The following is a 12,916-nucleotide window of genomic DNA, read 5'->3' on the forward strand; positions in this document are numbered from 1 at the left end:
GGTGCTTTCGTGGGGAGTATGAATCCTGCTGAACTTGGATTATAGAAGAGCCATAGATATCTCATTATATATGCAGTCATTACTGTATCGAAACCCACTTGACAAATACATATTAAGTAACCCTTAGTTTTTCCACCGTAGGGCTTTGGCACGCATAAAATGGAGCAAGCCGCTTAAGAAATGATTGATAACAGAAAAATGCTACATTCTGGCCCGATATCCTGCCAGGTGTAATCAAATCTGCTTTATCCGTTGAAGGGTAAACCTTAATACCCACCGTACTATGTGGCGACATAACACAAATGGCATATTACTCCGCGCCTCATCTTGTTGCGACTTTCTCAATAAAACCTTGCGCTTAATCCTTGGCGGTAAGGAGAGTTACTCAGTGTGTAATGGTCAACCCAATTGTGGGAATTATTGTAGCTATATAGAGGGCAGTCTTACTCATTCAGGTCGTCTTCTCCACCACAAGCGAGACCCAAACGATCTCATATTTCCATAATAAGTTGCGCAATTGATCGTAATTGTGGACGATAATTATCTGCTTTATCTGCTCCATGAGCATGAGCTACTCCATGAGCAATTCAAATGCTGTTACTTTAATGAAATAAAATGTGCCAGAATTTTAGCGGCACTCGTTCGGCGGGCCCTCTGTCGAAAGGGACATCCCATAACAACTTAGAAAGATTAATAAGAATCGGCCATTTGCCCACATACTCAGACAGTCAAGTCGTGCCCCCCCCCCCCCTCCCCCAACCCAACATTTTCAAGGACGAAGAATGACGGTAGTGTGAATGGGATGATGCAAATATGGCAGCTTTGCCCGCTTCACAAGGTGTATTGTATGAGAAATGACCATCAAGGATGAACCTTGAAGGATCTACTCAACCGTCTCGCGTGTCTATTAGTTATCCAGCCAATCTCCTAGAAAAAGTGTTAACGCACCCTAACATATACCTATTTTCCGAAAACGACTACGTCCTGGACAAGCCATTTTCGGGGTCCAAGTGGTTGGTAGTACCGTACTTTGTTATTCACTAATACTGATCATTATGATTCGCCCAACTTTCTAATCTGTATGTTGAGCGATGTATATCACTCATCAATGTCATGGCAACAAACTACCCTAAATACATGAGTCGCAGTTTCCTTTTTGGTATTTTTAGAGAATTATGCTGCAAACTTGTTCCTGGGTACTAACATCACGCATAACTGATATAGGGAAAGAAGACACTCTAAGTCTAGTGTGCTAGGAAAAAAGAATTTCGATTCAAATACACGTATAATAGCCTAATCATATTCTTCAAAAGAGAACTGGACTTCGCTTAGCGTACTACACCAGGTTCACATCTGGTGGTAAACAGAATTTTCACGCAAGCAACGGCCTATAATTTGGCTGTAGGCCACGGGACTGAAGATAACGAATAAGATTCAGGGCCAGGTGAGCCTCAGTAAAAGAAAGTCCGATCATTGTTGCTCCCCATGCAGTGTCGAACAAGAGAGTCGAAGATCCTATTGCAGTGGAACAATTTTGACGCAGCGTATCCTTCTTCCATTTGCTCCACAAGCTGGTATCGATGGTGCAAACATCGATGATGGAACTGTCATCGCCTCTAATGCATCGGCTCTCCACGCCTGCCAGTTGCTCGGCATCTTACATTGTTCGAGGTGGGGTAATGGGCATCTTGTGTGTAACTGGCTCAAGATGAGTAGTTAGTGACTGAGGCCACCCACCACAATCCACAGAAAAAATACCTTACCCGGTGAATTTTTCGGATTGGAGATCTTCCGTGAAATGTTGGATAGACAGCTTCTGCTCCACAGCTTGAAGGCCGGAAAGATATATATGGTACTGCAAAGGGACTGAAAATTGGATATACAAGTTGGTTAAGAGTTTGGTCTGGTTTGGGGATTGTGACCCCTTTTTGTATGGCTAAGAGATTGACCAACCTTCGCACAGCAAGAACCTGCCTTACGTTATACCGCCTCCGTTTTCAGTTGTTGAGTTGCCCAGTCAATATAAAATAGCCTTGGAATCAAATCGGCTGGATCTGAGAGCCGTTGCGCTCCTAGGACCCTAGTTCTGGGCCCTAGAGTCAATCTTTTGCCTCCCAAACTTGGATAAAATTATTACACAACAGTGGACGCCTGCCAAATCCGAGACATTTGGTTATTCGCAGAAGACTACGCTGGGATACTAGGAACCGCACTTTAAGTTCCCAGAATTCATGTGAGCTTAACAGGAACTTGGCTTTTCGTTTCCGTGGTGGAGATAGAACACCCCAGAAGCTCCTTCTGGCTTTCGGGGGGACCTACATGGCGCCTATGAACGGTTTATATGCCCCAGCAACGGTACTAAAGCCTTTGCGGTCAAGGCAGCCCCTAGGTCCAAGATGTATGTTCCCAGGGCTGTAAACGGGAGCACATTCATGAAGTCATTACGAACACAAGAGTTGGTAGGTATTTTACCCAGAAGAAAGTAGTTGATAACCAATTTGTAAAATATGCTCCTAATACAGCAATTTATTCGTCTCTTTCTTTGCATGGCCCCGTCCGCCACATCTTTCGAACACTTCTGAGTTCCATCCATCCCTTCTATTCACCGAATAAGAAGCCTTTCGTGGAAGGTTGTAATTGAGTTCAATCCAAATGCTGCCTGGCTCGGCCCTACAAACAGTCTTACCCTTGAAAAATAATCCAAATCATCACTTTGACTGTTTCTTGGCTCTGCGCGTGGATATCGTAGTGACCTTCTATGTCTCTTACGACCAAGCGCACGAGAGACATGATGGGAATACATTTGTCGAAAGGGAACACGTAATCTAGGCGGGCCAGTGACCCAGTGGTTGCCATAGAGCTATACTGTAATTTGACATCAGACAATGGCCCCTTCAATGGCTCTAAAAATAACCCAGCCACAAATTTTGCACTCACGTTCCCTCCCTGTGGTCACAACAATGAGCCTGCACGGAGACATGTAAGAATACGATAAGTCGAACGCGCGAAAAGCCACACCTATTTCCCTTCTCCATACGGCACCGAGAAAAGAGCAGTGCGTATAGGTTAGCATAGAAGTCTACTGCTGGCTCTCGTAAACGACGAAGCTCGACTTTAACCGTCGAGTGGGTCATCGGCGTTGCCTTTTATGAACAATCAATAAAGGAAACCTTCCCTAAGTTCATGGTTTACCTTGACGACATATCCTAGGCATGCTGCGGGTAATAAGCACGATATGTATGGAACTAATATTGACAGAGGCGAGTATGAGGGGGAAGAAGAACAAATTAAGCATCCTTGAGATAATATCACGCACAAAACCCGCCTAATTTGGGTGGAGGCAAAAAAGGGAACACGGCATGTATTGGAGTTTCTACACTACCCTTCAGTCTAAGCAATGCTGAAATCTCAATGTGCGCCCCCATTCGCTGTTAACTTATATGAATGTGTGCTTCGTCAATTAATATTATCAATCAACTATGCATAATGAACCAAATCGCAATTAACCCAACTTCTACGTACAATGACGGAGAATTATTCAAGTGTCAGTTACAACTCCGGTCCTCGTGGGTTCAGTGATACCCCGCACTCCCTGTTAGGCTTGTTTTCGCTAGCAGTTTTTCGCCCCCGCAGGATCCAGGTCACGGAAAGACCGAGGGCGGAGATGTCGAAGCCAGTATTTTCGATCCTTGCCTTTACTTAAAATGCCATCTTCTTGGCCAATGCCACGGCTGGGATCGGTGTCCGACGAAGGTGCGCTCGAATCCCTCCCTGCATGGCGACGGCTCTGACAGTGTTGGTATCTCCGATGCGTCAATCGCAACGGGGTCTGACTTTCTGCACCCAGTTGTAATGGCCAGCTCTTCCTTGAAGATCGCTGAGAACGACGCGGATGTATTTTCATACGTTCCCTCTTTCTGTTTTGCACAGGTAGGATGTATGATGAACAGTCTAAAAGGCGAGAGCTGTCTGGGGGTTGTTTCGGCTGGCGCCTTCGTCTATTGGAAAGTCGGGCCATTTGCGAGTGAATGACTAGGAAGAGGTGTATAAATGCAATAGAGCGGAGCATTCAGGGTTATTTATCCCGGCGGAGGGACGACGCTACATGCGTTTGCTCGTACAGTGCTTCTGATTTCGGATGGAAAACACCCGCACCTTCGATGTGACACTATCATGAAAGAATGGACGATTAGGATATATATATCATACTCCATTAGAAATACACGCGATCGACGAACAGGTACCAGCAGGTTGTGGAGGACATCCAGAATGACTTCGAATAACCTCAACTTTCTAATCAGATTCACTGTGGATCCAGCAATAGAACAAAAAGCATCTGCCCGGGTTTCCACACGTGCCGGACGTAACTACGCATAATCCAACAAGGCAAGCTATCAGAACGGACAGGAGAATGGCTGGTGCCAGTTTCCAGGCCTATTATTTCAGTAGACTAATACTGCATGGGTTGCTAACAGCCCTTAAGCCCTCAATCGGATAATGACTAGAAGGGCGCACCTTGTTGCGGGTGACGAGCTATTTTTGCGAATTCAAGTAGAATGAAACGACGAATTAATTCGGCAAAGCCAGACGGGAAACGGATGGGTCTGATGAACTCGGACTGTAACAAGTGACTATTCCAATCAACCGCATCAAGCCAATTACTCTGTGCCTTTGCACTGCGAAAAACCTACATATGGCAAAATAATTCTGGTCATCATGTCAAAAGACACGCTATTGACAGAATGAGCCTGACGAGCAACCAGAGGCGCGCCCTGGCGCGGCAGCAATGCCGCGCGGCCTTAGCAGCCCATATTTGTAAGAGCCCATTGAAAACATCCTACAAGCGTCGCACATACTACGGATAACTGACCGAGCCTCTCAGATGAACGGCTGGGCTTGTTAGTGCCTCCACACAACGTGCGCTTACAGCCATCCGCTGAAGATGGATACGCGTGGTCCGTGTTGCAGGGTAAGGAATACCTGCTGGACAAGAACCTCGGTAACGGTACGGTGGGCCGATACGAAGACATAATGAAGCAAATTGGTTCATCATTCGAAGCGGTGACCCCGCAGAGACAGCAATCAAAACCCGCAGACCATATGACAACGTTAAGTGATGATGTGAGTATTTGCAGTCCCTTTTACTATTGTCAGGGTTAAGAAACAAAATTGACACGACCAGCCCAAATTTTCCGAAGCCAGTTCCACATCCTTCACAGACATGATCCAGCAGCTGGAACACGATAAACATGTCCTCGCCGCCGAGCTTGAAAGGGCTCGAGCCTACTCGACGCAGCTGCTCCGAAAAGATGGTGAGTGGCAAGAAAAAACCTGCACTCTTGAAAAAGAACTACAGGAAGCTAGCTCTTCAGTCAATCAGCTTGAGACTGAGCTTGGACGGGCGACAGAAGGGATAATTGCAGCCATGACAGTCTTGCGGAGCTGCCAGCATTCGAAAGAAGACAGCCTAGCCTAGAATTGAATGATGAGCAGCCTTGAACGCCGGCATGCAGATAACTACGCGTAAGCCTAGAGACCCTATAGATCTTATTCGATCGCCTCTAGCAATCCTTCTTTGAGAGATGACTAGAGGTTTGGACAGTCTCTGCGCTATAATATAACTTAAGCAGTCGCAGTACTATTTCCCAACTGGAGCCTACTGCTGTCAACTGTTTTCTTATTCATGGAAGCAGATCTATTGCTAACAGCCCTGTTTCTGCTTTGAGCAACATGTGCGTTACTTTTGGAGCTTATCATAAAGCAGTACTTGGCGATAGGCTGCCGATAGCTTTGCAAGCTTCGACCGAAAGTCTGGCGTATGGTAGCTGCAACGGAAAAGGACAGCCTGTTGACAATTAAGGTACAGTAGTTTTCGAATTCAGTTTGACCTCTCACTTTTTAAGTTTAATTTCCGGAAAATTAATCCTAACTACGCGACTCCTGGTTGGATGTTATTTCAAGCAGTTGAATCTTGACCGCTTTCTACAATAGTCTATGTATCTTACAATACGTCTTGGTACCATGGACATGTGTTTACACCAAACTATCATACCCACGCTGCCTCCGCACCCCTCTCCTCTCTCTTCCTTTCGTAACAATCAGCAATCTCCTGTACAGAGGCTTCCCGCGAACCCGTTATTAGTTCAAATGACATCGCTCCAAGACTCTCACCTTCAAAGCTTGTTCTCATACGTTAAATAATAGAGAGCAAATCCTTCCCCACATCTGGAATTGTTGAAGAGGCTGAATGCAGTAAACAGGCCATCATCAGTATCCGCAACAACTTGCAATAATTTAGAAGCATTGATGCACCTCAAACCCAGTAGGTCGGAAAAGAACTGTGACGCCCCTTATGATTGAAGCCCTCCGTAGTCAAGTATCTAAGTAACCGGGGCTCTGCCTCGAAGAGATGTTTTTATTCCTATGGGATAAGTCTCAGGCCATGGCTACAACCTCCAACATTAGAAGAGCCCTTATAGCCAAGAGTTGGTCTAAAAAGACTGCGCGGCAAAGTGTTTAGGAGCAAAATACTGATTTACGAGGCTATTACAGTTCTTGCATAATCTATCGGCTTTATATCGTACCACCTAGTATATATTGATAACCGAGATGTGACAAACGCATTAGATTCAAACGGACAGGTTCGGCACCATTTGGCAAGGCCCCTTTACAAGTAACGTAATTCCATCGCGATCAGAGATACCAGATGTTGCACGCGTATGCATAGGATGGGATGTTCTCTCGCGTGTCCTCGTGGTTATAGGGATTTGAAGGCTTTATAGCTCAGCTGCTCCAGAATTGCGGACGATGGCCAGAACCTGAATCTGTCCTAGTGACTGGGGACCTGCGTCAAAGGGAGTAGGTGTCATCAACAGGGCAAAAGGTCCAATCGTCCTGGCCCGTATGGTATGAAACCGTCTGAACCTCCTTAAAGGGCTGGAAAAAGCGGCAAAACTTTGGTTGCTTTTCCCAGGATGCCTGTTGATCGGAAAGACTTTGTTGTTCTTCCAAGGACATATGCTTCTTGAAGCTACTGGGCAAGGGGGTAGTGCATTAAATGGTATAGATGCCCCTAGGGTCGTGGCAACCACGCCTTTTGGAGCATACCATTCCCCATCTATAGTGATAGCCTCTTTGTAGGATTGTTTATAATGTTTATAATCGGGCAGGATTTTCTTCCAAACGCTGGCCCAGCTTGGAACCCAGAGCTGCTTGTCCGCGGTCAAATATCCGCCATCCTCCACCCGGTAGTCGTGCTGGGTGTTGCTGGTGACACGGAAATAGACTTCCTTTATGGTGTCTCCCCTAGCCAGATCTGGATGCAATGTATCTGAGCCAAGTGCTACCATCACGGGATGAATATGGTAAAGTGGCTTCTTTATGGTAGCTTAAGGTTGGCAAATGCGTTCCTAACGTAGTTGGGGAGGGTGTCTGCCGAGTACTAAGAGGTGTGCCGTGTGCTATTCCGTATATTGCAGCAATTCTCAAGATAGAGGTCTTTGCGGAAGGATGGAAGCCAGGGACTAGCATGGAGGGGCACTGAGGTAGTAGTGTACCAAGCCGTTCTAGGGGATTCGATGTATCATTGCAGTTCCTTACAACAACTCCTGGGATGTGGTATAAGTTAGTCATTACCACCATAGTTCTGCCCACCTAAGAGAGCGGTGACCTTAAAGAGGATTAGCGTATTTCGGAAAATATTATTCGGGAATCAAGTCTGAAGAGTGAGAGGTCAAAATTCGAAAACTACTGTACAGTAGAATTCGAAAACAGTTTACCCCCGGACACTCACGCTTTGTTTCTCGGCCCGTACCCGAAACGACACTAGTCCATATGAGGTTACATCAAAAATAATCCCTGTCCAGCAGTATCGTCGTATATAACGTACTGGGCTGTAATGTATGATGAATCCTGGTAAATTACCGTATTTTCCCATGGAAAGTTCTAGGGAGGGGATCTGGAAGGGGTGGGGGAGATCTGGCAATTTGGCTTGATCCACGCCCAACCGTCCTTCTTCCTCTCCCCGTAATCTTCGTCTTCATCTAATCATAACGAAAGCTGTACTTCTGTGTACTGCTCTAGAAGACTAACCTGGTAGGCTAATATGGTTCTCGTTCGTGCTTTTCATGGCTTTGGCTCTCCCTTTCGTCGCTTTCATTCTGGGCGTCTACTCACAACTGTTATCACCTAAGTAGACAGACCTCCAGTGCCTTCGTATGTGGATATGAGCTGCACCTCGTACCACGATGATTACATGTGATTACATGTCTCAACCCCCAGATCTTGAACTATGGGAATATGATTCACAATATGCCCCTACACCAGGAAACTTTCGGAGCCCTTATGCTACGCAGCCCGACTGTAGTCCCTCTCCTTCGATCTCGCTCGAAGAAGAGCCCAACGTCGCACGCCGATCTCAACCGAATAATTTACCTCTGCTCCAGGAATCTGAGTGGGATGCGGATAAGATCTACGACGAGGATCCGCCGAGCTGTATCCACTACTTCATAGAATGGCGTGTCACCCTCAATAACAAGGCCGTGGTAAAGGATACGGAAGAAGACCTGGTATTGGCCCCGAGCGCCTACTGGCGGTTATTCCTGGAAAAAAAGCTACAAACTGTCCTTGGAGAGAAGGTCAACCGCAACAAGAGGGTTAGGATCGATGACACAGCGATTGTCGTGGCAGTCAATGATCGTTCCCAGCGTGATTTGACCAAGCGCTTCAACAAGACCGAAATTGTCTGGGCTCCTATCGAGAAACAGTTGCGGATGTGGTCGAGTCATTTCTGTCGTGGAAAGAGACTCACGCTGAGGGTCTGTTTCAACTACGTAGAGGATTGCACTTCTCCATCTGCTGAACGGAAAGGGGAGAAGAGAGGTAAATCTTCCGTCACCAAAAGAATGCTTGATGATCGGGATGCCCAGCTTGATGCTGAAGAAAATGCGTGCAGCCAACAATCAATTTGGCGCCGTGTTTATGACTTGATGAAATGTGGTTCGGCTGCATGCCATTTGGGTCCCTACTGTTGGCTGGATCCAATGGGGAAGAGGCATTACCGACTCCGCACGCAAACTCTTAGGCGTTTGGTTACTATGTCGAGAAAGGTGGTACCTTAGAGACGCATAAAGACGTTCCGGATGAGATCCGGGATGAGCTCTATATGGAGGAACAGCAGAGACAGGAGAAGGAAAAGCGTAAAGGCGGTAACATTCTTAGGGATGGAGGGCCGTATCAACCTATCAACATCAATGTTCACCCATCCCACTCTACTGGATTGGCCCCGATGACCCCGGATGATGCCTCGGAAGGGCTGAGAGCTGTGACTCTTTTGAATATTCCTGGGTTCAAAGACGTAGCTGTCAAAGAATACGGTGAGTGGCTCGCATCGAATGTATCCGATGATATTCTCAAGGCTGGATTCCGACAATCGTGCGATATAACGCTTTCAGATGGCTTCGAACTTGAGCACATCTTCAAGGATCAAAACCCAAATTTCTTCGTCGACAAGGGGATCAAGCCCGGAATTGCCCGAAGTTTCGTAGAAAATATCCGTGACTGGGTGGAGAACGTGAAGAGGGTGATACCGATCGTTGAGGTGATGTGAAACAATTATTTTGGTGTAGCTAGCGGCCCTTAAAAGTTTTGACGAATAATATATACATGAGATATATATACAAGAGATATACCACGAAAGTAGACATCTTCACTTAGAGCATTTCCAAAAGATATGATGTGTAATTTGCAGGTTGAGTTGACGGGGCCAGATCGCGATGGCGCTCGGTAGTCCCATATTAGCAGTACTTTCGACGTAAAGTTTCTTGCACGGCTTCAGTGAGGTTATCCGGCTTCCGGATTGCTCCAAGGAGCTCCTCAAGTTCTGTCTCGTCGCTGCATCGTATCTTGTCAATCAATGCGGAAAAGGCATGGCGGTATTGTTGCGCTTCGTATTGGTAGGCAATGCCAATATCCTCTTGGGAATGACCTTGGCGGCAGGTTCGACCGCTCACGCTGCTCACAAGCGTCCGTTGTTTTATATTAGGCTCAAAACAGGTTCACCGTACAACAGCATGCGACGTACCTGGTAATGTAGCCATCAGATTTTGTGCACAGATCTCCAAGGAGCAGAGAAATGTTAGTGGGGGATGTAACTGTCACGCTGAGGGGGCCTCGGAAAGTAACCGACAGGCGGACATATTACGTCATTTCGGTCAGAACGAAGAGGGGAACTGCAAACATTCCAAAAGTGGGAATGGCGCGTTCGAGCTACGGTTCAGGATTCAATGCGTGGAGTGTGTAGGTAGGACCGATTTTCGAGTATTACTGTACGACTGTACGAAGTATGAAGACAATAAACTGGCATCTCCAATTGCGATAAAAGAATAAGTCCCTTTTCAGAAAGAGTCGCTGAAGGCCTGATGACGAAGCACTATCCATCAAAACCAATGAGAAATTTACCTTGCGTATACAAGGGCCTCAGACATATACGACCCTCGCAGAAGAGAAAAGGGGACATTAGCGGGTGTCTACTGTATTTTGGATGTGAGCTCAGTTAGATCATATATCGCAAATTCAGCATCCATTCCTCGTTTGCCTTGCGGTTGTCAGTCCATCCTTGCTGATTCGGAGTTTAAAGTAGGCACTGGAATGTTACGGATGACTGGAGACTTTTGTATTGGTTTATTCATCCCGTCTATCATCCCCTCTATAGCCGTCTATTGGAACGTCGAAGATTCCAGCTGAGAGATGATGGTGGGCTGCAGCGGAGCCCTGCTTATAATTCGTCAACCTAGTAACATACCGCCTGTACAGCTGAATGGACGGTAGATGGAGGGGTAATGCTGGACGAAATAATATAGGCGTGTCACAGGGCCGCCCCCCACCGTCGCGGGTAGGGGGTGTCCCACAGCCATAATGCAATTAACAGCCATAATGCAAATTTCCAATTTCTTCAACTTCTAGCTAATTTTTTAGACGTATAAGGTCCAGGATCCATGAAATAAAGCCTATCAATAGCCTTATTAGCCAATAATGTATCATCCTCGTCATTTTCAAGTGTTTCCTCCAATTCCTTAGCAGCCAAATCGGCCGCCATTTTCTCTGCGTCTTTCCGCCAAGCACGAAGCTTCGACTCACCTCCTTTCTCACACCTTCGCTGTACTAGCCTATTGCCTGAAATCGATGAAAGGGGACTCTTTGTAGCACCCTTTACCCATCGCTTGCTTTTTGTAGGTTTTTTCCCAGGCGTTTTATGGCTAAGGACGCGCGCAAGGCTCATCTCAGCAAGTTCCGCATTGTATAGAGACGATTTTCCGGCATCAATTGCGCGCCGTATATGCTTCCGAATTTTATGTAAATCAGGATTCGGGTTATCAAGTAGCGGGAAAACTGTCTTCTCCAATTTTTCAATAAGCGCATGAGAATTGGGCGGAGAATTGGTCGCTGAACTTGGGAATTCGCGAGTAGGTGACGGCTCGTCGTATATACGTAAGGTCTCTTCGTCCGAATACTGCCCTAAATTACCCAAAACTTGTGTCGGATCTAGTGGCCAGATACCAGTAGATTTGAACGAGGTTTGGATAGTTTTGGACCTTAAGGCGTGGCGTCGGACGGCGTCAATATTGCGGAAAAAGTCGCGTTTTTCGTTGCTTCCACCCCACGCCACAACCTCAGTATTCGCCATTTTAAACTTATGTTTTAGGCTTAAAAAAGCCTCAGCATCAAGGGGCTGACATATATGAGTCGTGTGAGGTACAAAATACCAAGGAATAATCAGGTTTTCCTTACAAAAATCGAGAAATTCGATAGTTGTATGAGACGCATGATTATCCATTAGCAAAAGCCTCGGTCGCCCGCGTCGTACACGGTTTTTTGTGGCTTCATGAAATGAGCATAGCCATCGGTAAGCAGTCTCACTATCCGTCCAGCCACTAGACGTCAAATGGATAATTTTGTACGCCGAAGAAGAGGTTGACATATTACTATACCAGTCTTCCATGTGGACGCTACCTTTGACTAGAAACCACGGAAACATCACCCAGCCGTCAGCGGCAATACATTCAATGCCAGTAATAGTTTCACCTCGATCTCCAGTAGCAATAGTAGCAGTTTGACGTGTAGAGACGACGTGTTGGTTGAGTCCTTCGCCATTTTGGAAGCCGGTTTCATCCCAATTATAGATCTCATGAGGTTCAAAACCATGCTCACGGTAGAGATACTCAAGCCTATCTACCAATGGCTAATAACTCCAGGATCCTCGGCTTGAATTCGTAAAGACTCCTTTGATTTTTGGGTAATAAGCTTGATGTGTGGAGGTAGACGCCGTATAAGCCGATAGATATACATTGAACTAACAACTCTCTCCGAACCCGCTATTTTCAACAGGCGATTTGCGGCAATTTAAATGTCTTTTGCAGTTGGAGGTGTATAGCAAGAATTTAGCACTTCGATCCAACTAATTAATGCATTTTCCTGATTCGAATTCAATGCATTATTGGTGGTAGGGCGATCGGAGAGAGATGTCTGTCCGTTTTTGCGACCGCGAAGCTTCGAATAAGACACGCGATAATGGTCCGCAGCCTTACGTAGTGATGAAAATTCTCGCGTAGTATAAGCATGTAATGCCTTAGCTAGCAGATCCTCTTCATCACGAGTTTTTTTAGGCATTTTTGGTGGGTAGGAATACGCGTAAAAGTTGAAAAGGTAGGAAATTTGCATTATGGAGGTTAATTGCATTATGGCTGTGGGACACCCCCTACCCGAAGGGTGGGGGGTCGTCCCGTGACACGGCTAAATGGATAGTCAAGCCCAGTTATTTCTCATGTTCCCAAACATCTTATCTTGCTACTCCATTATTATTTTCTAAATATATCAACAGTCTATTTGTGAAATCGTTGAAAAGAACCTGTTGATCAAG

At 46.2% G+C, this 12,916-nt stretch overlaps 1 protein-coding gene across 1 annotated transcript; it reads left to right on the plus strand.

Moving 5' to 3' along the window:
- Positions 1 to 5,221: 5,221 nt before the first annotated feature.
- Positions 5,222 to 5,476, plus strand: N7446_005600 (uncharacterized protein; the record flags this gene model as incomplete). The annotated part of the gene is made up of 1 exon (XM_058514348.1): positions 5,222 to 5,476. One exon carries the CDS (start codon positions 5,222 to 5,224, stop codon positions 5,474 to 5,476), a length of 255 nt encoding a protein of 84 aa, XP_058371526.1.
- Positions 5,477 to 12,916: the final 7,440 nt, after the last annotated feature.

The sequence above is a fragment of the Penicillium canescens genome, assembly GCF_028828765.1.
Source record: "Penicillium canescens strain IBT 15451 chromosome Unknown utg000004l_segment0_segment0, whole genome shotgun sequence".
In the NCBI taxonomy this organism is placed as follows: Eukaryota; Fungi; Ascomycota; class Eurotiomycetes; order Eurotiales; family Aspergillaceae; genus Penicillium; species Penicillium canescens.